Source organism: Balaenoptera acutorostrata, chromosome 2 (genome assembly GCF_949987535.1).
Source record: "Balaenoptera acutorostrata chromosome 2, mBalAcu1.1, whole genome shotgun sequence".
NCBI lineage: Eukaryota > Metazoa > Chordata > Mammalia > Artiodactyla > Balaenopteridae > Balaenoptera > Balaenoptera acutorostrata.
Window position 1 is genome coordinate 177,835,553 of NC_080065.1, and position 25,864 is coordinate 177,861,416.

Here is a 25,864-nt window from a genome sequence, read left to right on the forward strand (position 1 = left end):
TCCCCAAACCCTTTGCAAATGATCTCTTGACTACAGTCTCCTTAATTACGGTACATTTGAGTGTGCCACCTTTCTCTTTCAGGGATTCTGACTTATACTGATAGGTAAGAAATGCCTGGGGGAGAGTTAAATTTGAGTCACCTGAGTAGAGGTGGTAATTGGAGCCGTGGGTATAAATGTGAATATCTTGGGAGACAGTGTAGAGAAGGAATGGGCCCTGAGGAACTCAAACATGTAATGGCTTTCAGAGGAGGATAATCTTGCAAAGGAATTGAAGTAGCAACCAAAGTGAGGTGAAAAATCAGGGCAGTGTGTGTCATAGAAGTCAAAGGAAGCAAAGGGAAGAAAAAGAGTGTTGGTAGTCAAGATTATCAGTTGGTCCTGCAAAGTCATTGGATTTAGTGACTTATACCATCGTGAATCTGTTACATATTTTCTGTGCTCCCTCTGAATAATGATTTAAATTGTTTTACATTAACTTATCTATAATTTATCTTAGGTAAATACAGTCAAATTTGTTTTAGAACGTATTTTAAGGTAAAAAATTAACTACCCTTCCTTAAGCATTATTCCAACATTATTTATTTTATACTTTCTCTATTACCATTATTTCCTCCAACATTCACTGTTTCTAAAAATATAAAGAGACGTTTGAGCACTTTCTACTAGATGTTTAAGAGCTTTCTATTTGACTGTATCATAGTGGTTCAATGGTTGTCGCTTTAGCATTCATTTTAAAATTGATCCATTACAACAAGTCTAACCTCTTAATTTTAATTTTCAGAATTCTATTATCAATAGCCCCATTTATTCTTCCAGATAAACTCTCTATATTTTTTAACATCTTTATTAGAGTATAATTGCTTTACTATGGTGTGTTAGTTTCTGCTTTCTAACAAAGTGAATCAGTTATACATATACATATGTCCCCACATCTCTTCCCTCTTGCATCTCCAGATAAACTTTAGAACCATTTTATCAATTAAAAAAGACTTCATTGTGATTTTTTCAAGACCGTGAGAGATAGATGGCCAACCAGAGTTCCTAAGGTTCAGTGTATGTAACTGTTGCCGCCGCTTAAGCCTGCCAAAGCAGTGGTACGGCTGCTGCCCTTGTATTTGCTACCTCTAGAAACATTCTTGCCAGTAGTGGCAGCAGCGGGACTCAATTACCCTCTTTTCGCACTCCCTCCAGAAGCTCCAGATGGCGTCTTCCGTGGGCAACGTGGCCAACAGCACAGACGCAACGAAACGTATGCTTTCCTTGCAAGGGTTAGCAGAGTTGACACATCGAGCCTATCAGGCGGGAGATTTTGAGGCAGCTGAGAGACACTGCATGCAGCTCTGGAGACAAGAGCCAGACAATACTGGTGTCCTTTTATTACTTTCATCTATACACTTCCGGTGTCGAAGGCTGGACGGATCTGCCCACTTTAGTACTCTGGCAATTAAAAAGAACCCTCTTCTGGCAGAAGCCTATTCGAATTTGGGGAATGTGTACAAGGAAAGCGGGCAGTTGCAGGAAGCCATCGAGCATTACCGGCATGCGTTGCGTCTCAAACCAGATTTCATCGATGGTTATATTAACCTGGCAGCCGCTTTGGTAGCAGCAGGCGACACGGAAGGGGCAGTACAAGCTTACGCCTCTGCTCTTCAGTACAATCCTGATCTGTACTGTGTTTGCAGTGACCTGGGGAACCTGCTCAAAGCCCTGGGTCGCTTGGAAGAAGCCAAGGCATGTTATTTGAAAGCAATTGAGACGCAACCGAACTTTGCAGTAGCTTGGAGTAATCTTGGCTGTGTTTTCAATGCACAAGGGGAGATTTGGCTTGCGATTCATCACTTTGAAAAGGCTGTCACCCATGACCCCAATTTTCTGGATGCTTATATCAATTTAGGAAATGTCTTCAAGGAGGCACGGATTTTTGAACGAGCTGTGGCAGCTTACCTTCGTGCCCTAAGCTTGAGTCCAAATCATGCAGGGGTACATGGCAACCTGGCTTGTGTATACTATGAGCAAGGCCTGATAGACCTGGCAATAGACACCTACAGGCGAGCTATTGAATTGCAACCAAATTTCCCGGACGCTTACTGCAACCTAGCCAACGCTCTCAAAGAGAAGGGCAGTGTTGCCGAAGCAGAAGATTGTTATAATACAGCTGTCTGGCTGTGTCCCACCCATGCAGACTCTCTGAATAACCTAGCCAATATGAAACGAGAACAGGGAAACATTGAAGAGGCAGTTCGCTTGTATGGTAAAGCATTAGAAGTCTTCCCAGAGTTTGCTGCTGCCCATTCAAATTTAGCAAGTGTATTGCAGCAGCAGGGAAAAGTGCAGGAAGCTCTGATGCATTATAAGGAGGCTATTCGAATCAGTCCTACCTTTGCTGAGGCCTACTGTAATATGGGAAACACTCTAACGGGGATGCAGGATGTTCAGGGAGCCTTGCACTGTTATACTCGTGCCATTCAGATTAACCCTGCATTTGCGGATGCCCACAACAATCTGGCTTCCATTCACAAGGATTCAGGGAACATTCCAGAAGCAATTGCTTCTTATCGCACTGCTCTGAAGCTTCAACCTGACTTTCCTGACGCTTATTGTAATCTGGCTCATTGCCTGCAGACTGTCTGTGACTGGACAGACTATGATGAGCGCATGAAGAGGCTGGTCAGCGTTGTGGCTGACCAGTTAGAGAAGAACAGGTTGCCTTCCGTGCAGCCTCATCACAGCATGTTATATCCTCTTTCTCACGGCGTCAGGAAGGCTATTGCCGAGAGGCATGGGCACCTCTGCCTGGATAACATCAGTGTCCTTCACAAACCACCGTATGAACATCCAAAGGACTTGAAGCTCAGTGATGGTCGACTGCGTGTAGGATACGTGAGTTCTGACTTTGGGAACCATCCTACTTCTCATCTTATGCAGTCTATTCCAGGCATGCACAATCGTGATAAATTTGAGGTATTCTGTTATGCCCTGAGCCCAGATGATGGCACAAACTTCCGAGCGAAGGTGATGGCAGAAGCCGATCATTTCGTTGATCTTTCTCAGATTCCATGCGATGGAAAAGCAGCTGATCGCATCCATCAAGATGGTATACACATCCTCGTAAATCTGAATGGTTATACCAGGGGTGCTCGAAATGAACTCTTTGCTCTCAGGCCAGCTCCTATTCAGGCAATGTGGCTGGGGTACCCTGGGACTAGTGGCGTGCTTTTCATGGATTATATCATCACTGATCAGGAAACTTCACCTGCTGAAGTTGCTGAGCAGTATTCTGAGAAACTGGCTTATATGCCCCACACTTTCTTTATTGGTGATCATGCTAATATGTTCCCTCACCTGAAGGAAAAAGCAGTCATCGATTTGAAGTCCAATGGGCACATTTATGACAATCGAATTGTGCTGAATGGCATCGACCTCAAAGCATTTCTTGATAGTCTACCAGATGTGAAAATTGTCAAGATGAAATGTCCTGATGGAGGAGACAAAGCAGACAGCAGTAATAGAGCTCTTAATATGCCTGTCATTCCTATGAATACGATTGCAGAAGCAGTTATTGAAATGATTAACAGAGGACAAATTCAGATAACAATTAACGGATTCCGTATTAGCAATGGACTGGCAACTACCCAGATCAACAATAAGGCTGCCACTGGAGAGGAGGTTCCCCGTACCATTATTGTAACCACACGTTCTCAGTACGGGTTACCGGAAGATGCCATTGTGTACTGTAACTTTAATCAGTTATATAAAATTGACCCATCTACTTTGCAGATGTGGGCAAATATTCTGAAGCGTGTTCCCAATAGCGTACTGTGGCTGTTGCGTTTCCCAGCAGTAGGAGAACCTAATATTCAACAGTACGCGCAAAATATGGGCCTCCCCCAGAACCGTATCATTTTTTCACCTGTTGCTCCTAAAGAGGAACATGTTCGGAGAGGCCAGCTGGCTGATGTCTGCTTGGACACTCCACTCTGTAATGGACACACCACAGGGATGGATGTCCTTTGGTCGGGGACACCCATGGTGACTATGCCAGGAGAGACTCTTGCTTCCCGAGTTGCAGCTTCCCAGCTCACTTGTTTAGGCTGTCTTGAGCTTATTGCTAAAAATAGACAAGAGTATGAAGACATAGCTGTGAAACTGGGAACTGATCTAGAATACCTGAAGAGAATTCGTGGCAAGGTCTGGAAGCAGAGAATATCTAGCCCTCTGTTCAACACCAAACAATACACAATGGAACTAGAGCGCCTCTATCTACAGATGTGGGAGCATTATGCAGCTGGCAACAAACCTGATCACATGATGAAGCCTGTTGAAGTCACTGAGTCGGCCTAAATAATGACTGTGTGCACAGGAGAATTACCCCTGTACCTGAGCCTCAACCTTCCGGGGGAAAGGGAACTAGATACGTTACTTTGTACTTACCTTTGTAGCAATATCATGTTGCAGATGGGTGACAGACAGTGATAACAAATAGCACAGCCAGACTTGCTTCCTGCATGATCATGACAGGGAGAGACACAAGAGATGGGAGACTGCTGTTTCACAAGGAGTCTCCATAGAATTTTGCAGCAGCCAGGTGTTGCCTAAGTCTGGAAGGTCTGATCTCCCTTGGTCTTCCATGGGATGGGTGGTTAGTGTGGAGGGGAGATAGAGATTGCCCAGTCTTCTGAATTAAGTTTTTCTTTATATTTGGGGTATTGGAGCAATTAAAAATGTTTGCTTTCAGGTATTTTTATTCATGTGAAGTGTATATGATTCTCTTGAGATAAGGTTTTAAGCTAAAATATTCCTTGTTTTAGTTTCTGAACTCTACAGATAAATGGGGACTTTGCTGGTGTCGTCTTTTTATAGGTTTAATAAACCACTTGAGCCTATATCAGTCATTTTAGTGTCTGACATGTTTGGAACTATCAGTGCTTTGTTGGCTTATGGCTTAAATTCTCTTTCTGGTCCGTTTCCTTCTTCCCTTCCCCCCACTTTAAAATTTTTCCTGTAACTTGGCTAACAAAAATCCAAGTCTGATTCAAAACCTCCCAGAGTGTTTCTCTTAACCGCATCATCTGGTGCCAAATGAAGATTCTTAGGAGTGATTATTAATTATGAAGGGCACAGTTGTGGTACTGTCACTGATGATAATAATAATGGATTTTTGGCCTAGAGTTTTGACCTTCTTCACCAGTGTTTTACCGTTGACTGCCCCTCTATGCTGCTTCCAAAAGTGATAGTGTGTGATAAGATTTTTACTTTCACTTCTAAAGTTTGTTTTCTTTTTTAAGTGAGTCCTGTTCTTCCTTTTTCTTTCACCAGAAATGAAATCCCAGGTAAGTACAAGTACTCAAATATTTGATCAGTAAGTCACAGTATATCTCCAGTACATTAAATAACTTTCATCAAAAAACATGTTATAGGTAAAAAGCTCTGGAGGACCTGCTATGTATATGATTATTATGTTTCAGACCTTCTAGGGTGTTATATATAATAACTTGTCTTCTGGACGTGGTCTTGAAGTCTTTCTGGATTCAGCCTCAGTAGTAGCGAACTGCACTGCTACTTGGTTTGGAGTATAAATTAGACTTTAGCCCTCCTGGAGGTTGAGTTTTTGGTATTGAAAACCATAGGAATGAAATTATTGTATTTCAACAAAGGATTGAGGGCTTGAGGCTTAAACAAGCCAACATATGAATATATGTTTTTATCTTGCTGTACTGCACATATGCTGTCTAGTAACAGATATTTTGTCTGCTAGTAGTGTTCTAGATTCTGTCTTTCCAAAGCGCTGAGGCAGTGCATCTATTCTGTAGTTGCAGCTGATGCCTGAATGTATCCTAGCTGACAAATGATTGATTAATAAGAACTTGAATTTCGGAAAGATTTGTACTGTTAACCAAAATCTGAGCAAGGAGTCTCAAATGTAATTCTTAGCCAGAATTACATGTTAATGAACGATTTAACAGTGTAAATCAAGGAACATCAGTGTAGGGATTTCTTTTATTTTTTACCTGCTTCAAATAATCAGTTAAAGGTTGCCAGCTTGGTTGCAGATGAACGGACGTTTGAAGTTCACCAAACTACTTCATGTGGAATAGGATAATAGACTTCCAGCGCCCTCAAGGCTGTGATCTTGCAGCCATTTTACATAGCACAGCAACCCTCTATAGGGATGAACCTTTCCCTGGCCCGAAAAGTAGCCGCTCTGGTTGAAGCTTTGCTTATTGTAACAGGCTTTTGTTTCCAGGTGACATGTCTGTGGAAGACTTAATTCTGAATAGAGATATAGATATTACTGGAAACTAATTGTTTTTTCTATTATACTCTTCTTCATCAAAAAAGTAAAACATTTACATTGTGCTACAGAAATTCAGATGTTGTCTTGCAATCTTTAAACAATAAATGAATGATTTGCCTTTAAAAACAAAAAACAAAAAAACTTCATTGTGATTTTGTTTGGGATTATTTTAATCCTGTAAATTAAATTGGGAAGAAGGTAAATCTTTATTATACTGCCTTTTAGCTAGAAACTTGATAGATAGATAAATCCATTTATCTTCAAATCTCATTTTTAACTCTAATAAAAGTGTAACCATTTTCTTCAAATAATATGTTAATATATTTTGTGACGATCGTTCCCAAATATTTTATATTTACATTCTTCTTTCTGATGTTTCTTAGATATTCTTTGCTACTCTTTCTCTGACTTTTTTTTGGTATAATAGTAATATATGTTTCTGGTAGAAAAAAATGAGAAGAAATCAAGAAAAAAAAACCTAAATATAATTCTAATAGTCAACACCCAGATTCCAATACAGTTAACTTTCTGGTGTACTCACTAAACGCTCTTTATATTCTTATGTATGTGTATTTTTATATTTCTTATGTAAATGAGATATCATACTGTTCTGTAACTTCTTTCATCTACTATACAAGGAACATCTCATGTCAGTGTATGCACTTCATTGCTGGATGCTATTCTGTTATACAGATGTACCTTAATTTATTTAACCAGACCTTTACTGGGGACCTTTGTTGTTGTTTCTAACTTTCCAGCATGAAATCATTCTGTGATAAAGCTTTTTGCCTCCTCAATTCCAAAGAGCCTTGACATTTTATTAAGTATTGGATATATACAAAAGAACATTTATAAAATAAATGTTTAAAGATAAAAAAAGTAACAAAGACATGATCACTTGTGCACCTACTGTCCCACTTAAGACATAGAACATTTAAGCCCCTATGTGTCCCTCTCCAATCCCATCCTTCCTAATCATTCTATATATACATCTGTGTGTGTATGTATATATACATATATATGTATGTATATATGATTTTTGCATGCTTTTGAACTTCATATAATTGGAATTTACCATATGGGTCTTTCTGGGACATACTTTTTCCACTTAATAGCATGTTCCTGAGATGCATCCACGTTGTTGCAAATAACTACGGTTTATTCATGTTTATTTCTGTATAGTATTCAATTATATGAATATACCAGAATTTTACTCCATTCTACTGTTGGTGAATATCTTGGTTATTTCTAGTTTTGGTCTTACAGATATGCTACTATGAACATCTTGTACCTACCGCCCACTACATGTGTACAAGAGTTTCTCTAGACCAAACATCAGAGAGTAGAATTGCTGAGTCAAAAGGCATGCATACCTTCAACCTAATAGATAATGCAAATTATCTTCCAAAATGGTTAAAATAAATTGACTCTCCCACAAACACTGTATAAGAATTCAGTGGTTCCACATCTCTAATTCTTGGTATTCCACATTTAACAATTTTTGTCAAGCTGATGAGATTGAAATAATATGCCACTGTGGTTTTAATTTGCATTTCCCTGATTACAAATGAAGTTGAACATATTTTCATATGTTATTTGACCATTTGTGTTCTCTCTTCAGTGATATGCCCAGTCAAATCTTTTTCCCCTTTAAAATAAATTAGGTTGTAGTTTTCTGAATGGCTTATAGTTTTTATATGGTCTGGATACTAACCCTTTGTCATATGGGTATAGCAAATACCCTCTCCCAGTGTGTGGCTCATCTTTTCACTTCTGTTATGGTATATCTTGATGAACAGAAGTTCTTCATTTTAATGTAGTTGACTTTAATAGTAATTTACTTTACTCCCTGTGCTTTTCTGTCTTGCTTCAGAGATTCTTCTCATCCGTTAATTGAAAAGGGCATTTTCTTTTATTACTTTCAAAAAGTTTAAAAACTCTACCTAATTTTGAGTCTTTTAGACACCTAGAATTGATTTTTGGCATGTGGTGTGAGGTAGGGGTTCAGATACCTTCTTTTCTATATGAATACCCAGTTGTCTCAGCATCAGTTATTTAAAGCTCATACTTTCTCAACTGATTTTCAGTGTCCGTTCTGATACACTTGAGAATCAACTTGCCAAGTTCCACTATCCATTCCTCAATGCCCACCAGTCAAAATAAATACTTTGTTGGGATTTTAAATGTAATAAAAGAAATCTATGGATCAATTGGAAAAGCAATGACAACTTTATAATATTGAATCTTCCTACCCATAAACATAGTATCTCTTTCCATTTATTTAAATTTCCTTTGATTTCTCTCAGTCATTTTATGATTTTCTGTATACAGGTCTTACTCATATTTTGTTAACTCTCTTCCTAGGTAATTCATATTTTTGATACTACTGTAAATGGCATCTGTCTTTTTATTACACGTTCTAATTTTTTGTTGCTGGTATATAGAAATGCATTTTTAAAATATTGACCTTATAAGTATCAATTTTACTAAAAAAAATCTTAATTCTATTTTTATGTATAGGAAAATTTTTAAAGTGGGGGGAAGGGAAGAAGGAAACGGACCAGAAAAAGAATTTAAGCCATAAACCAACAAAGCACTGATAGTTCCACACGTGTCAGACACTAAAATGACTGATATAGGCTCAAGTGGTTTATAAAACCTATAAAAAGACTACACCAGCAAAGTCCCCATCTTTAATATGTATTTTTATGTATATGTAAAAATCTTTTCTCCTGCAGATGACTCCCTAGTTTCTGCTCTCTAATCATTATAAATTGTATATAAATTTTACACTATCTGATATTTCCAACACCTGATTGACTTTTTGTGGGTGATGTGAGTTGCTTGTTATTTTGTTGGGTCTCGCTCATGATGCTTTTCTTTTCTAATTGTGAAATCATATTTCTATGGGAATTCTTTGAAGCCTAGATAGAAGGGAGTTCATTTAAAAAGGATTTGCATGTGTTTCTGCCAGATGCTCATGGGTACTACTGAAGGAGGGCCACTTTAAACTAAATTCTCAGCTTGAAGGTTTTCCAGACCACCCAGGTAGTGCAACTCTGGCAACAAAACTCACACGTGAGGGCTAGCTTGTACTTAGAAACTTTCAGGAAAGATTTTTCTTCTTCTTTACCAGCGCCAAATTTTAACATAAGCAAATGTCCTTGTTGTCTGCAATGGGGGCAATTTCATTTCTAGTATAACCTTTCGAGCTTTATGTAGGATTGTCTTTTATGCTGCCCTCTTTGGGCTCGACCTAGGCTTTGTCAACTATCATCCATATATCACAAGGCTGTGAACAGTGGATATCAAGATCCCCTGATTTGTCAAAAGTCCTCAGTGCAAAGGCCATTATCAGTGCCTGGGTCATCTCACTTGGGCCTTGCTTTGAATTCCTTTTGGCCTTACTTTATTAGCAGGTCCCTGATGCATTTAAAAATATATATATTTCTATATTTTATTCATTGTTTTTAGTTATTCTCAATGGGAAGTTTGTTAAGGGCATGTAGTTTGCTAAGCACCCCCCACCTCACTTCAGCTACACCTTCTCATATCCTAGATCTTTCATTTCCAATATCTATTTCACCTCCTAAATCTCAATTTCAAATATCTTCTCTATGGCCATCATCTCCTATCTTTGGGTGCCTCTAATTTACCAGTCTCACCTTAACAATTCTCCAGCCCTATTAGGACTCCCAATTCAATCACCCCCAAATATTCACTGGCCCTTTACTCAGGTTCTTCCTCATCCACATTAGAGTCTACGCTGGGTCTCTGTGTTGCAAAATACAATAAAAATAGTGCCTTCTGTAGTTGTGCCATGCTATGGTACTGACTTTGTGTTTCATCATCATAATCACTCCTTTATACACACCCTCCATCTCTTTTTTTTTTTTTTTAAGTTTCATTAGGTCCCATTTGTTTATTTTTGTTTTTATTTCCATTTCTCTAGGAGGTGGATCAAAAAAGATCTTGCTATGATTTATGTCAAAGAGTGTTCTTCCTATGTTTTCCTCTAAGAGTTTTATAGTGTCCAGTCTTACATTTAGGTCTCGAATCCATTTTGAGTTTATTTTTGTGTATGGTGTTAAGGAGTATTCTAATTTCATTCTTTTCCATGTAGCTGTCCAGTTTTCCCAGCACCACTTATTGAAGAGACTGTCTTTTCTCCATTGTATATCTTTGCCTCCTTTGTCATAGATTAGTTGACCGTAGGTGCATGGGTTTATCTCTGGGCTTTCTATCTTGTTCCATTGATCTATGTTTCTGTTTTTGTGTCAGTACCATATTGTCCTGATTACTGTAGTTTTGTAGTATAGTCTGAAGTCAGGGAGTCTGATTCCTCCAGCTCCGTTTTTTTCCGTCAAGACTGCTTTGGCTATTCGGGGTCTTTTGTGTCTCCAACCAAATTTTAAGATGATTTGTTCTAGTTCCGTAAAAAATGCCATTGATAATTTAATAGGGATTGCATTGAATCTGTAGATTGCTTTGGGTAGTATAGTCATTTTCACAATGTTGATTCTTCCAATCCAAGAACGTGGTATATCTCTCCATCTGTTGGTATCATCTTTAATTTCTTTCATCAGTGTCTTATAGTTTTCTGCATACAGGTCTTTTGTCTCCCTAGGTAGGTGTATTCCTAGGTATTTTATTCTTTTTGTTGCAATGGTAAATGGGAGTGTTTCCATAATTTCTCTTTCAGATTTTTCATCATCAGTGTATAGGAATGCAAGAGATTTCTGTGCATTAATTTTGTATCCTGCAACTTTACCATATTCATTAATTAGCTCTAGCAGTTATCTGGTGGCAGTTTTAGGATTCTCTATGTATAGTATCATGTCATCTGCAAACAGTGACAGTTTTACTTCTTCTTTGCCAATTTGTATTCCTTTTATTTCTTTTTCTTCTCTGATTGCCGTGGCTAGGACTTCCAGAACTATGTTGAATAATAGTGGTGAGAGTGGACATCCTTGTCTCGTTCCTGATCTTAGAGGAAATGCTTTCAGTTTTTCACCATTGAGAATGATGTTTGCTGTGGGTTTGTCATATATGGCCTTTATTATGTTGAGGTAGGTTCCCTCTATGCCCACTTTCTAGAGAGTTTTTATCATAAATGGGTGTTGAATTTTGTCAAAAGCTTTTTCTGCATCTATTGAGATGATCATATGGTTTTTCTTCTTCAACTTGTTAATAAGGTGTATCAATTTTGCATATATTGAAGAATCCTTGCATCCCTGGGATAAATCCCACTTGATCTTGGTGTATGATCCTTTTAATGTGTTGTTGGATTCTGTTTGCTAGTATTTTGTTGAGGATTTTTGCATCTATATTCATCAGTGATATTGGTCTGTAATTTTCTCTTTTTGTAGTATCTTTGTCTGGTTTTGGGATCAGGGTGATGGTGGCCTCATAGAATGAGTTTGGGAGTGTTCCTTCCTCTGCAATTTTTTGGAAGAGTTTGAGAAGCATAGGTGTTAGCTCTTCTCTAAATGTTTGATAGAATTCACCTGTGAAGCCATCTGGTCCTGGACTTTTGTTTGTTGGAAGATTTTTAATCACAGTTTCAATTTCATTACTTGTGATTGGTCTGTTCATATTTTCTGTTTCTTCCTGGTTTGGTCTTGGAAGGTTATACCTTTGTAAGAATTTGTCCATTTCTTCCAGGTTGTCCATTTTATTGGCATAAAGTTGCTTGTAGTAGTTTCTTAGGATGCTTTGTATTTCTGCGGTGTCTGTTGTAACTTCTCCTTTTTCATTTCTGATTTTATTGATATGAGTCCTCTCCCTCTTTTTCTTGATGAGTCTGGCTAATGGCTTATCAATTTTGTTTATCTTCTCAAAGAACCAGCTTTTAGTTTTATTGATCTTTGCTATTGTTTTCTTTGTTTCTATTTCATTTATTTCCGCTCTGATCTTTATGATTTCTTTCCTTTTGCTAACTTTGGGTTTTGTTTGTTCTTCTTTCTCTAGTTTCTTTAGGTGTAAGGTTAGATTGTTTACTTGAGATTTTTCTTATTTCTTTTGTTAGGCTTGTATAGCTATAAACTTCCCTCTTAGAACTGCTTTTGCTGTATCCCATAGGTTTTGGGTCGTCGTGTTTTCATTGGCATTTTCCTCTAGGTATTTTTTGATTTCCTCTTTGATTTCTTCAGTGATCTCTTGGTTATTTAGTAATGTATTGTTTAGCCTCCATGTCTTTGTGTTTTTTACGTTTTTTCCCCTGTAATTCATTTTTAATCTCATAGCATTGTGGTCAGAAAAGATGTTTGATATGATTTCAATTTTCTTAAATTTACCGAGGCTTGATTTGTGACCCAAGATGTGATCTATCCTGGAGAATGTTCCGTGTGCACTTGAGAAGAACGTGTAATCTGCTGTTTTTGGATGGAATGTCCTATAAATATCAATTAAATCTATCTGGTCTATTGTGTCATTTAAAGCTTCTGTTTCCTTATTTATTTTCATTTTGGATGATCTGTCCATTGGTGTAAGTGAGGTGTTAAAGTCCCCCACTATTGGGCTTCCCTGGTGGCGCAGTGGTTGGGAGTCCGCCTGCCAATGCAGGGGACACGGGTTCGTGTCCCGGTCCGGGAAGATCCCACATGCCGCGGAGCGGCTAGGCCCGTGAGCTACAATTACTGAGCCTGCGCGTCTGGAGCCTGTGCTCTGCAATGGGAGAGTCCGCGACAGTGAGAGGCCCGTGCACCGCGATGAAGAGTGGCCCCCTCTCGCCGCAACTGGAGAAAGCCCTCGCACAGAAACGAAGACCCAACACAGCCAAAATAAATAAATAAATAAATATATTTAAAGTCCCCCACTATGATTGTGTTACTGTCAATTTCCTCTTTTATAGCTGTTAGCAGTCGCCTTATGTACTGAGGTGCTCCTATGTTGGGTGCATATATATTTATAATTGTTATATCTTCTTCTTGGATTGATCCCTTGATCATTATGTAGTGTCCTTCCTTGTCTCTTGTAACATTCTTTATTTTAAAGTCTATTTTATCTGATATGAGTATAGCTACTCCAGCTTTCTTTTAATTTCCATTTGCATGGAATATCTTTTTCCATCCCCTCACTTTCAGTCTGTATGTGTCCCTAGGTCTGAAGTGGGTCTCTTGTAGACAGCATATATATGGGTCTTGTTTTTGTATCCATTCAGCAAGCCTGTGTCTTTTGGTTGGAGCATTTAATCCATTCACGTGTACGGTAATTATCGATATGTATGTTCCTATGACCATTTTCTTAATTGTTTTGGGTTTGTTTTTGTAGGTCCTTTTCTTCTCTTGTGTTTCCCACTTAGAGAAGTTCCTTTAGCACTTGTTGTAGAGCTGGTTTGGTGGTGCTGAATTCTCTTAGCTTTTGCCTGTCTGTAAAGCTTTTGATTTCTCCATCAAATCTAAATGAGATCCTTGCCGGGTAGAGTAATCTTGGTTGTAGGTTCTTCCCTTTCATCACTTTAAGTATATCATGCCACTCCCTTCTGGCTTGTAGAGTTTCTGCTGAGAAATCAGCTGTTAACCTTATGGGAGTTCCCTTGTATGTTATTTGTCGTTTTTCCCTTGCTGCTTTCAATAATTTTTCTGTGTCTTTAATTTTTGCCACTTTGATTACTATGTGTCTCGGCGTGTTTCTCCTTGAGATTATCCTGTATGGGACTCTCTGTGCTTCCTGAACTTGGGTTGCTATTTCGTTTCCCATTGTAGGGAACTTTTCGACTATAATCTCTTCAAATATTTTCTCTGGTCTTTTCTCTCTCTCTTCTCCTTCTGGGACCCCTATAATGCGAATATTGTTGCGTTTAATATTGTCCCAGAGGTCTCTTAGGCTGTCTTCATTTCTTTTCATTCTTTTTTCTTTAGTCTGTTCCACAGCAGTGAATTCCACCATTCTGTCTTCCAGGTCACTTATCCGTTCTTCTGCCTCAGTTATTCTGCTATTGATTCCTTCTAGTGTATTTTTCATTTCAGTTATTGTATTGGTCATCTCTGTTTGTTTGTTCTTTAATTCTTCTAGGTCTTTGTTAAACATTTCTTGCATCTTCTCGGTCTTTGTCTCCATTCTTATTCCGAGGTCCTGGATCATCTTCACTATCATTATTCTGAATTCTTTTTCTGGAAGGTTGCCTATCTCCACTTCATTTAGTTGTGTTTCTGGGGTTTTTTCTTGTTCCTTCATCTGGTATATAGCCCTCTGCCTTTTCATCTTGTCTATCTTTCTGTAAATGTGGTTTTTGTTCCACAGGCTGCAGGATTGTAGTTTTTCTTGCTTCTGCTGTCTGCCCTCTCACCCTCCATGTCTTTTTTTTTTCTTTCTTCCTGCTTCTCTCATCTGATCTGGCACAGTTATTGATTAAACCCACATTTATCTGCCTACTCTGTACCTAGTTCTGGAGGAAAACAAGCAACTAGGCTAACTGGTTTCCTTCTAAATTTATGTGACTTCAGGATATAGAGAAATCCTTCTGTATTCCTCTAGTCAGTTCTCTCCACCACCTTTCAAAGCAGCTTCTCTCTGCAAATCCCCAGCCTTCCCTGACCCCGGCCCCCTTTCTCAGTTGATGGCTTCCCTTATTCCATGGAGTCATCCTCATCCACTCACCACCAAACTCCCTGCATTTTTTAATAGATGCTCATTTTTCCTCTTGTGACTTCAGATGAACTCTCCATGTTCACATCTAGGGCCATCCTTTCCGCTTGTGCACAGGATCCCACCCCCTTTGTCTCCCCTCCACCCCTCACTATCAGTGGTTCTCTGTCATTCTGACTCTCCTCCTGCTCTGAGAATGAACACATCCTGTCAGATTTTTTTTTTCTTAACATAAGAGACAACTTCTTCTGGGAAGATGAAGTTGATGTACTTTCCCATATTCCTCCACCTAAGTGAAACTAACACCCTTGGACATTACATATAAAAGAAACATAAGAAGGCTGAAAGGTAGAGAGAGGAAGGCAGATCAGCTAGGGACTTTGAGACCTGAGGAATGACACATGGTTAGTTCCTACCTTGTTTGTTTGTTTACCTCATATATCCCAGACTTGGAGCTGAAGAAGCTAGCAACCTGCAAACGCCAACAGGCACAGACAAAAAAAAAAAAAAAAAAACAAAAACCTTCAACCAAAGCGTGCTCTGCTTAGCCAGAGAACCAGGAATAGGTCAGCCTAGTGAAATAGAAAACTTTTAGAATTATCTAAGCAGCTCTACTCCAGCCAAAAACCACAGAAAAAAAACCAAAACTGTGGCCCCACTCCCACCCATGCCACCCAAGTCCTAGAGGGGAGACTAGACTTCAGCCTTCCGCTAGGCTGTACCAAGGCACCCCAACACACCTGCCAAGGTGGCGGCAGAGAAGGATACATAGGGAGCTGGGATTTTCATCCCCACCAGGCATGAATGATACACACTCTCCTCCCTCCCCTCTCCACAGTACCAGTGGAGACCACACGGGGAGCCTGGACTTCCACCCCCACTGGCATTAACAAGTCCTCTCTCCCCATCCCAGATGGGGTACTGCCAGAGAAGGCCTAGGGGAGCTTCAGGGCTTTTGCCACCACCCGGCAGTAACGAGGCACTTCTGCCCCTCCCATCCAGGAAGGCATCCGTGAAGGCCTCGTGAGAAGCTGGCACTCCCACACCTGCCCAGCAGTAATGAGGAGCTCACAGCTGTAAGAAAGCATAGACTTTGCCTTCTAGGTCACTGTGTAACCCCAGTGCCTGGAATGACAGGGGCTAGTTGCATGATCTCGCGCAAATCACTCATCCCTTCTGTGTCGCAATTTGTTCCTCTGTAAAATGAGAATGAAAATAATAGCATCTACCTGTAGGTAACTGTGAGGATTAAATGAGTCCATACATATAAAGCTCCTAGAATAGAAAGTGTTAGCCATTGCTGCTGCTGCTGGCATTGTCATTATTCATTCCTTACTGATTTATGTGCCGCTTAAAATATAGCTTTAGCCGTATCCCAGGAGTTTTGTAGTGTTTTCATTATTTTTATTTTCTAAATATTCTATGATTGCAATCATATTTCCCCTTTTATGCCCAGGAGATATACAGAAGGGTATTTTTGAATTTCCAAGTGGGTGGGAAATTTTTGTTTAAATGTTCCTAATTTATAGTTTTATTGCTCTGTGGTCAGAGAATGTCTGTGCACTTTGTGCTTTAGGAGATTTGTTGATGTTTTCTTTATAGTCTAGTACATGATCTATTTTAAAAAATAAGTTCTTCAATTAAAATAGTTTTTCCCCTTTTCCTCATTGTGAAGGATACATCTTATCCCTAGCATAAAAGCTGGAAACATACTTTCCAACACACAAAACTAGACAGTTAAATGAAATAAAAGCGTCAATCATGTTGAGTTAACATGCTTTATTCCCATTCAATTTGCAGCAAGCACACATTGCAAAGTTCCCCAGAGGGAGAGAAATGGGAGCAGGCATACTCAGACTTCAGGTGTGATGGGTTAGTTGTTCTTCTGCTGCCTCTTTTCTCCCTCTAATTTTTTTCTTGTCAAGAAGGCATTTAATTCTAGTTGTAGCAGATTGTCATTTCCATAAGTGGCCACAGCAATATTTCTGACCCCACACGCTGTTCCAGGACCTTGCCACTTCCCGTCAAGAGGTGAAGTCTATTCCCTTCCCCTTGAACTGGAGTAGAACTTTATGACTGCCCCAACAAAAAGAGGATGGGGTGGATGTCATGTTGCATGACCTCCCAGCTGGGCCATAAATGGCAATAGAGCCTCTGCCTGACTGTCTCGTGATGCCCACTCTTGGAAGCCAGTCACCATGTTGTGAGGAAGCTCAGGCTACATAGAGAGGCTGCTTGTAGGTGCTGAGGTCCCAGCGAGAGCCACCATCAGTCAGCAGACGTGTGAGTGAGCGAGTGAGTGAGTCTTCAGGGGATCTTAGCCCCAAGTCATCTCCACAGCCCCTGTCTGAATTGTGACCCACAGACCCAATAAGCATTATAAACAGTTGTTTTACCTCATTGATTTGTAGGGTAATTTGGTCCTCAGCTATAGTAACCGTATCTCTAAGGATACAGTGACCCCAGCTAATCAGAAAATTCCAACTAGAAGGTGGGTGTTATAATGAGAAAAACATGAGACTAGGACCTGGGAGGCCTAGGTCATAGGCTGGATTAACTCATAATTGACCTTAGGACCTTGAACATATCATGTAACCTTTCTGAGTCCTAACATTTGAACCTTTTAGGCCCCTTCAAGTTCTACCATTAATTAAGGCCTTGATAGAGAACAATATGAAAAGGTTTCATATTGGAAATACTCGATCTCTTGAGAGACTGCATATCTATATGTAATCAATGACATTCTTGGTTTTACAGTTAACTCTCACAGGGAAATCTTATTTCCCTCTTTTCGAAACTATGGGAAAATTTTTCCGTAGTATTGACAGCAGAGAATAGGGTCATTTTTTATCAACCCAATTTTAGCGTAAAATAAATTAGAAAGCTGGCTGGGCCTTTGCTGCAAAACGTGGGCTCCCCAGTCTCAGTTCATGGTAATATATTAACCACTGCTTAGATTCTCGACTTTTATATTGTTCAGTCATCTTTGCCTGCTATTTTGGGTGTTCTTTGTTAGTTACCCGGTGACTTGCTGCCAGAATATGCTTACAGAGATTCTACTGTCTCTCTCTAGATTCAGCAGTTTGAGAACGTTAAATGTGCCTTGCAAAGCTAAATCTGCTATGGGATATATAAGGCTGGTCTCTCATCAGTTGTAATTCTCTGGTAGTTGCATTGTTAAGAGGAGTCATCTATTATTCCACATACTACATTCCAGAAGAAGCTAAAGCAAGTGTTTAATGCATGCTTTCCAGGGCACAATACTGCACAGTCCCTAGAGTGTGATGACTTGGGACAGCTGCCCCAAGTCAATATTCAGGGGACCCAGCCATGCTGGCAGCTTGTCAGTGACTCAAGGAGCACCAGCTGGGTCCCTGTAACATGCTTGTACCACACTCACAGAGAAACAGTCTTTTTTTATTAAAATAAATTTATTTATTTATTATTTATTTTTGGCTGTGTGGGGTCTTCGTTGCTACGCGTGAGCTTTCTCTAGCTGTGGAGAGCAGGGGCTACTCTTCGTTGTGGTGCATGGGCTTCTCATTGTGGTGGCTTCTCTTATTGTGGAGCCCAGGCTTTAGCCATGCGGGCTTCAGTAGTTGTGGCACATGGGCTCAGTAGTTGTGGCACATGGGCTTAGTTGCTCTGCGGCATGTGGGATCTTCCCAGACTAGGGCTCAAACCCGTGTCCCCTGCATTGGTAGGCTGATTCTCAACAACTGCGCCACCAGGGAAGTCCTGAGAAACCCTCTTAACTTGCCTCTTTTTCCTGGAGTCACCAGAATCACCGCCTATTCCCTTTGTACCCCAGCGTTCCCACCACAGAACAAGGTTAGTAGGTTACCTTCTGATATGAATTGTATCCTCCCTGTGAAGCAGTTGTTTCCTACGTCTGTTTAGGACACTTGCATTTTGTTATTTTAATGATGTGATATCATTAAATATTACATAAATAGATGAAATATGAAGACAAAGAAAAGAGTTGTTTCTAGTTAACAAGTCAAAATCTTCATTAAGTGTGAGCGATATAGCTGCAAAAGATTGTGGGAAAAACTCTAGAAGAATTCTGCACTCAGATCGCTTCCCCTTTATCTATAAGTTTTCATTCTCCTTTAAAGACGCCCATACTTTAAATCTCAGTTAATGTTATGGATGTTCTTTATTCAAGAGTGATGCCCTGTGCTCAAAAGCCTTGCTCCTGTGTCAAAAGATTGGGCAACTTATATATGCTTGTTTTCAGTTAAACAAAACGTTTTTGGAAATTTTCATTTTTTGACTTGTTACTTTAACCTACTTTTTAACAGAGCAACACATGCTCCTGAGGAATAAGTTGGCTTGAACTGTACATAAATTCAGCTCATCTCTACTTTCTGTTTCATCACAACAAATAAAGAACTGTGCAGACTGCCCTTTCCTGCTGCCAAACTACAAACTGCCACTTTGTGATTTTGTTTTCACATCAAGGATACTCTTCAGCTTTAGCCAGATCTCCCCAGGCCATTTCCCCCTCACTTTCCAGATTAATTCTAGAGGAATGTGATCTATTCCAGCCCCCACAAACCTCACTGGGATGGTTCTAAGTTCATGTACACAGGGAATCCTCTGCTATTTACCCCAATCTCAAAAGCTCCCCTACCCCTTGCCCCAGACAATTCCCTAGTACAGCACCTGGTTCCTTCTCTTCTTTGCTTCAACCAGTGTTTATTGGGCACCTACCACATGTCAGGCTCAGCGCCAGGTACTAGGTGTGCTGTAGTGAATAAAATGTGTTTACTTTATATTGTCAACAACAGAACTGTAGTATGCGCAGAAGAGCAGTAGCTATGTCTTTTTGTCTTTTTCTTTTAATTGATGAATTTTTAAACGAATGAAGGAGAATTTCCATAGCACTTTTGACTTGGGAAATTGTTAGTGTATGTCATTACGTATGCATTTATATATGGTCTGTATTTATTTGCATTTCTGTGGAAATTAAAAGGGCATGTAATACTTTAGTTTAAACCAGGGGCTAACAAACTTTTCTGTAAGGGGATCAGAGAGTAGATATTTTGGGTTTTGTGTCACAGGGTGTCTTTCACAACTACTAAAGTAAGTAAGCTGTTACAGCATAAAAACAGTCATCGATAATACATAAATGAATGGGAGTGGCTGGGTTCCAATACAATTTTATTTATAAAAACAGGCAGTAGCCCTAGTTTGCTGACCCCTGGAATCTATTAAAATACCTTACTGCTTCTCCTACTAGCAATTAAACTTGCTTAAGCCTCTTCCCTTTAAAAAAAAAAAAATCCAAGTCCCACATCACTGCAAGTAGTTGTCTTGTACACACCATCTCTACCTCCCCACCTCTCATTCACCTCCAGTGCTAGACAGTCTGACCTCTGTGCTCACCGCCCACTGAAATTGCTCTTATCAAGGTCACCAACAATCTCTGTGCTGCTAAATCCCTGAGAGTTTCTAGTCCTCTCTTTCCTACTCACTCTCTCTGCAGCTTAGAACACAGCCGGCCACTCCCTCCTCCTGGAAACACTCTCCGCTCTTAGCTTCCGAAACCTCACAGGATTCGTTTTCCTTGTACAATAGTAGCCACTCTTTCTGCCATCAAAGGCTCCTTTTCCTCTTGACAAACTCTAAATGGCAGAGTTGCTCAGGCCTCCATCCTGGGTTCTATTGTCTCTCCTTTGGGGATTCATCCACTCTTTAGCTTCAAATGATGTACTGAAAACTCCCACATTTATTTCTGCAGCCCAGATCTTTCCCGAGTTCCTGCCTCACATATCCAACGGCCCTCTTGACATTTCAAATCTCTCAGGTGTCTTAAACATAAAGTGCTGAATAAATAAATGAGTTTCCCTGGTTGCCCAAGCAGAGCCCAGAGCCTAATCGCTAACCCCTCCCTTTTGCTCACCTCACGCATTCCCCACATGTAAGCCTTCTCTTTCCTGACCATCTCCTGAATCTTTCCCTGGCTCTCTATACCAAATTCCCAGACTACTACAGTTGCGTCTGGTGCTGAAATATTGAAATACTTCCATACTGGTTGCAAAGAGCTGCTAGTCTAAGCCCCAGTTGTGTTGGCCTCACCTCTGGGTTCCACCTGTCTATCCAGCCTGGCCCAGCAGAGAGACGTCTGCAGACCCTGCTCAGTGCTGAAGCTACCATCCATCCTGATGAGTTAGTGCTCATACCAAACTGATTGTTAAATAGTTTAATATTACATCTACCTAATAGCACTGTTACTAAAATATTCTGGCACTAGGAAATTCTTTCTCACCCAGTTCACTGGAAAAGCCATCCAGCTGATCTCCCTACCTCTTCCTTCTGCCTTGTTCATCTCCAGACTCTGCATAGCAGCCAGAATGATTTGTCTAAAATACAAATTGATTGCATCTCTCCTCTACTTAAAACCTTTAAACATGGATAACGCTTAAGATAAAACCCCAACTCCCAGACCTAAATAGACATCTCTCCAAAGAAGACATGCAGATGGCCAAGAGGCACGTGAAAAGTTGTGCAACATCACTAGTTATTAGAGAAATGCAAATCAAAACTACAATGAGCTATCACTTCACACCAGTCAGAAAGGGCATCATCAGAAAATCTACGAACAACAAATGCTGGAGACGGTGTGGAGAAAAGGGAACCCTCTTGCACTGTTGGTGGGAATGTAAATTGGTACAGCCACTATGGAGAACAGTATGGAGGTTCCTTAAAAAACTAAAAATAGAATTACCATATGGCCCAGCAATCCCACTACTGGGCACATACCCAGAGAAAACCATAATTCAAAAAGACACATGCACCCCAATGTTCATTGCAGCACTAGTTACCATAGCCGGGTCATGGAAGCAACCTAAATGCCCATCGACAGACTAACGGATAAAGAAGATGTGCTACATATATACAATGGGTATTACTCAGCCATAAAAAGGAATGAAACTGGGTCATTTGTAGAGACGTGGATGGACCTAGAGACTGTCATACAGAGTGAAGTATGTCAGAAAGAGAAAAGCAAAGATCGTAAATTAACGCATTTATGTGGAACCTAGAAAAATGGTACAGATGAACCAGTCTTCAAGGCAAAAATAGACACAGAGTAGAGAACAAACGTATGGACACACGGGGGAAAGTGGGAGGGGGTGGTTGGATGAATTGGGAGGCTGAGATTGACATATATACACTAATAGGTATAAAATAGATAACTAATAAGAACCTGCTGTATAAAAGAAAACAAAATTCAAAAAAAAAAAACCCCACAAAACCCACAACTCACTAATCAGGTTCACCAGGCCCTTCATGATCTGACCCTTTTTCATCCTTCAAATCTCACCTCCTCAGAGATGTCTCCTCTGAGCCCATCTTAAGCAGATTCTTCCTGTTACTCTCTCCTCACACCCATTTGTTTTCTTCATTGTATTGATCCCAATTTGACATTAGTGTTGATTTTTAAAAATCTTTTTCTCCTACTAAACTATTAGCTCCCTGAGGGCAGATACCATGTCTATCTTTTGCACTGATAGGCCCCTGGCCCCTGAATGTTTAAGTTGATAAATCTGGCCCCTGAATCCCTTTTGGCTTTGTTTTTCACCACTTTCTCCCTTGTAATCTATAGGTTAGCTGTATGCACTCAACAAATATTCAATAATCATTTGATCACAAACTATTCTCAGTTCCTTAAACATTCCTTGTAATGGAATACTTTGCCTGGAATACTTTGCATCATTATGTCCTTTCCCCTGAACTCCTGTTACCTTCCAGGTATCAACACTGTCATTACACCCTCCAGCACAGAACTCTTGATACTATCATTAGTATCTAGTGCCTTCCTCACTAGATGGTAAGCTTGTAGAAGGCAAGAACCGTTTGTGATTTTTCATAGTTGCATCTAAGGCACCTTGCTCAGTACCTAGCTAATATTTAGCAGACCAATTCAGCCCTAAAGCAGACACCCCAAGTCCTGAGAGGGAGTCAGTGAATTTACATCCATTTGGGTGGCAAGATACTATTTGTAAATGGGATATCTTCCCCCGAAGGTAAGGGTTTTTGCTTTCATGGGAAACATGGGAATTTTGCCATGAAAATTCACGGGAATGAATTTTCCCTTAGTGACATGCTTCTGTGATTTGCAGTGACTTCACCTGGAACTCACTGTTTGGCTTTATGGGCAGAAAGTGGTTCTTAGTGGGAAGTACAAAATATAGGTTACTAAAAAGATCTTTAGTGAGACTGGGTTTTGTAATGTCTTAGAGGACATAACAAGATAGCAGTTTCCCTTCTTTGAAATATTTTTTTTATACGTTCATCCTGAATTCAGTTAAAAAAACAATCTCTTTCCTCTGCTTGTTAATGGTGGTTTTCTGGTTTCATTCTTCTGGGCACATAAATATGTTATAATATAAACAAGCCAATGGTGTAATGAATTATTGCAGTCTTATTGTGCATATGTTTTTACTACAAATCTTGGGGGGAAAAGCTATTCACGCTCTGCATTTTTAAATCATGCTAATGTGATTAGTCACTATGATCCTACTTACTCTTCATGATGGAGGCAAGACGTCTAAGCATCCAATGTACTTGTGAGGGGCCTGATTAGTGCTTGAGACCCAATCAAGAAGCTGCTGATGAAGTTCACATAACACATTAAAAAGTTACTTAGGACAGAGGAGTTGATCGTTGCTTATATAAGATTGTATAACAAATAAAATAAGTGTAAATTGTCCTAATGCACATTTTTATTCTTCCATGAGAATTTCAACTGCTACCATAACCTCCGAATATATTTTGCCAGGATATGTCCAGACCACTGTTTTTGTAATCAAAGTGTGAAAGTGACAGAGTAAGCTGCTATTATTGTTCAATAGAAAAATTCACACATCCACATCACTAAACAGGTGTTTTCAAAGCCCAGACTTCAAAATAGTTCACCCATTCTAGCATTTTGATGTTGTAATCAAGCAAAATGAGAAACAGAAGAGACACATTTTGGTTGATTATTATCCTGCCAAATCAGATTGTTCCTGTTATTGTCTTACACAAACACCAAGCTCAGAGGGAGAAGTGGGGAGCAGGGAGAAAAAGATGGATGTGTGTGAGAAGAGAGAAAAGATGGTTTTAGAATCTTAAATGAGTCCAATAAATTGAAGACTTGCTTAACAATCTCAGAAACAAAAGTCAGTAGAAAAAGAAGGAGTATAACACTTTACATTCAGTTTTTTAAAAGACTTTTTTTAGTAGTAAAACCCTCTTTTCAGAAGGAATCTTATGAAGAATCACAAATATATAAAACAGATAGGAAGAATATTTTTAGTAAACATTGTATTAGTTCAGATTTATCATATTTATTCAAATTCAATGAAAAAACAAGCCTGTTTTGATGAACGCCAAAAATTAAAATTAGGGGATTAATGACAATTATCTTACGTGAGCTTCAGCAACCAATTTATTTCTGTGATTTCTTACTTCTTGCATATTATCAAGATTTTTCTTGATTACAATGATAAACTGTTGGAAATGGTAAAAAATAGAGTTTTTAAACAAGTTGCCTTGTGATCTAAGGATACCATTCCATTTCTAAGTAACAAGGGGGAGCTTCATTTGTTCTGAGGGCTGTACCAAGAGAGTTAACCTGGCGAGGCCAGTAAGCATGTTGTTGGCCTCTTCTGTAGTAACATTTGTATGTGACACACTTGAATATGCCTTTTTAAAAAAATATATAGTTTTGTAGTAGTTAAAAATTAAGTAAAATTTGATAATGGCCATTCTGACTGGTGTGAGGTGAAACCTCATTGCAGTTTTGATTTGCATTTCTCTGATGATTAGTGATGTTGAGCATCCTTTCATGTGTTTATTGGCAATCTGTATATCTTCTTGGAGAAATGTCTATTTAGGTCTTCTGCCCATATTTTGGATTGGTTTGTTTGTTTTTTGATATTGAGCTGCATGACTTGCTTGTATATTTTGGAGATTAATCTTTTGTCAGTTGCTTCATTTGCAAATATTTTCTCCCATTCTGAGGGTTGTCTTTTTGTCTTGTTTATGGTTTCCTTTGCTGTGCAAGAGCTTTGAAGTTTCATTAGGTCCCATTTGTTTATTTTTGTTTTTCTTTCCATTTCTCTAGTAGGTGGGTCAAAAAGATCTTGCTGTGATTTATTTCATTGATTGTTCTGCCTATGTTTTCCTCTAAGAGTTTTAGAGTGTCTGGCCTTACATTTTAGGTCTTTAATCCATTTTGAGTTTATTTTTGTATATTGTGTTAGGGAGTGTTCTAATTTCATACTTTTACATGTAGCTGTCCAGTTTTCCCAGCACCACTTATTGAAGAGGCTGTCTTTTCTCTATTGTATATGCTTGCCTCCTTTATCAAAGATAAGGTGACCATATGTGCGTGGGTTTATCTCTGGGGTTGCTATCCTTTTACATTGATGTATATTTCTATTTCTGTGCCAGTACCATGTTGTCTTAATGACTTATTGTCTTAACTGGAGCTTTGTAGTAGAGTCTGAAGTCAGGGCACTGATTCCGCCAGCTCCGTTTTTTTTTGTTTTTTTGTTTTTTTCTCAAGATTGCTTTGGCTATTTGGGGTCTTTTGTGTCTCAATACAAATTGTGAAACTTTTTGTTCTAGTTCTGGGAAAAATGCCAGTGGTAGTTTGATAGGGATTGCTTTGAATCTGTAGATTGCTTTGGGTAATATAGTCATCTTCACAATGTTGATTCTTCCAATCCAAGAACATGGTATATCTCTCCATCTGTTTGTATCATCCTTAATTTCTTTCTTCAGTGTCTTATAGTTTTCTGCATACAGGTCTTTTGTCTCCTTAGTTAGGTTTATTCCTAGGTATTTTATTCTTTTTGTTACAGTGGTAAATGAGAGTGTTTCCTTAATTTCTCTTTCAGATTTTTCATCATTAGTGTATATGTATGCAAGAGATTTCTGTGCCTTAATTTTGTATCCTTCTACTTTACCAAATTCATTGAT

At 39.3% G+C, this 25,864-nt stretch overlaps 1 protein-coding gene and 1 pseudogene across 1 annotated transcript; both read left to right on the forward strand.

The window, feature by feature from the left end:
* The window catches only part of LOC103000690 (zinc finger protein 709-like), a 118,143-nt pseudogene that overhangs the window by 19,061 nt on the left and 73,218 nt on the right, over positions 1-25,864 (forward strand).
* Positions 1,155-4,383, forward strand: LOC130707403 (UDP-N-acetylglucosamine--peptide N-acetylglucosaminyltransferase 110 kDa subunit-like). Its single transcript, XM_057541709.1, has one exon. The coding sequence runs from the start codon at positions 1,204-1,206 to the stop codon at positions 4,342-4,344; it is 3,141 nt and encodes a 1,046-aa protein (XP_057397692.1). The 5' UTR covers positions 1,155-1,203; the 3' UTR covers positions 4,345-4,383.

Bases quoted from the DNA above. Each gene is read 5' to 3' on its own strand.
- LOC130707403 (XM_057541709.1), top strand. From the start codon at position 1,204: ATGGCGTCTTCCGTGGGCAACGTGGCCAACAGCACAGACGCAACGAAA.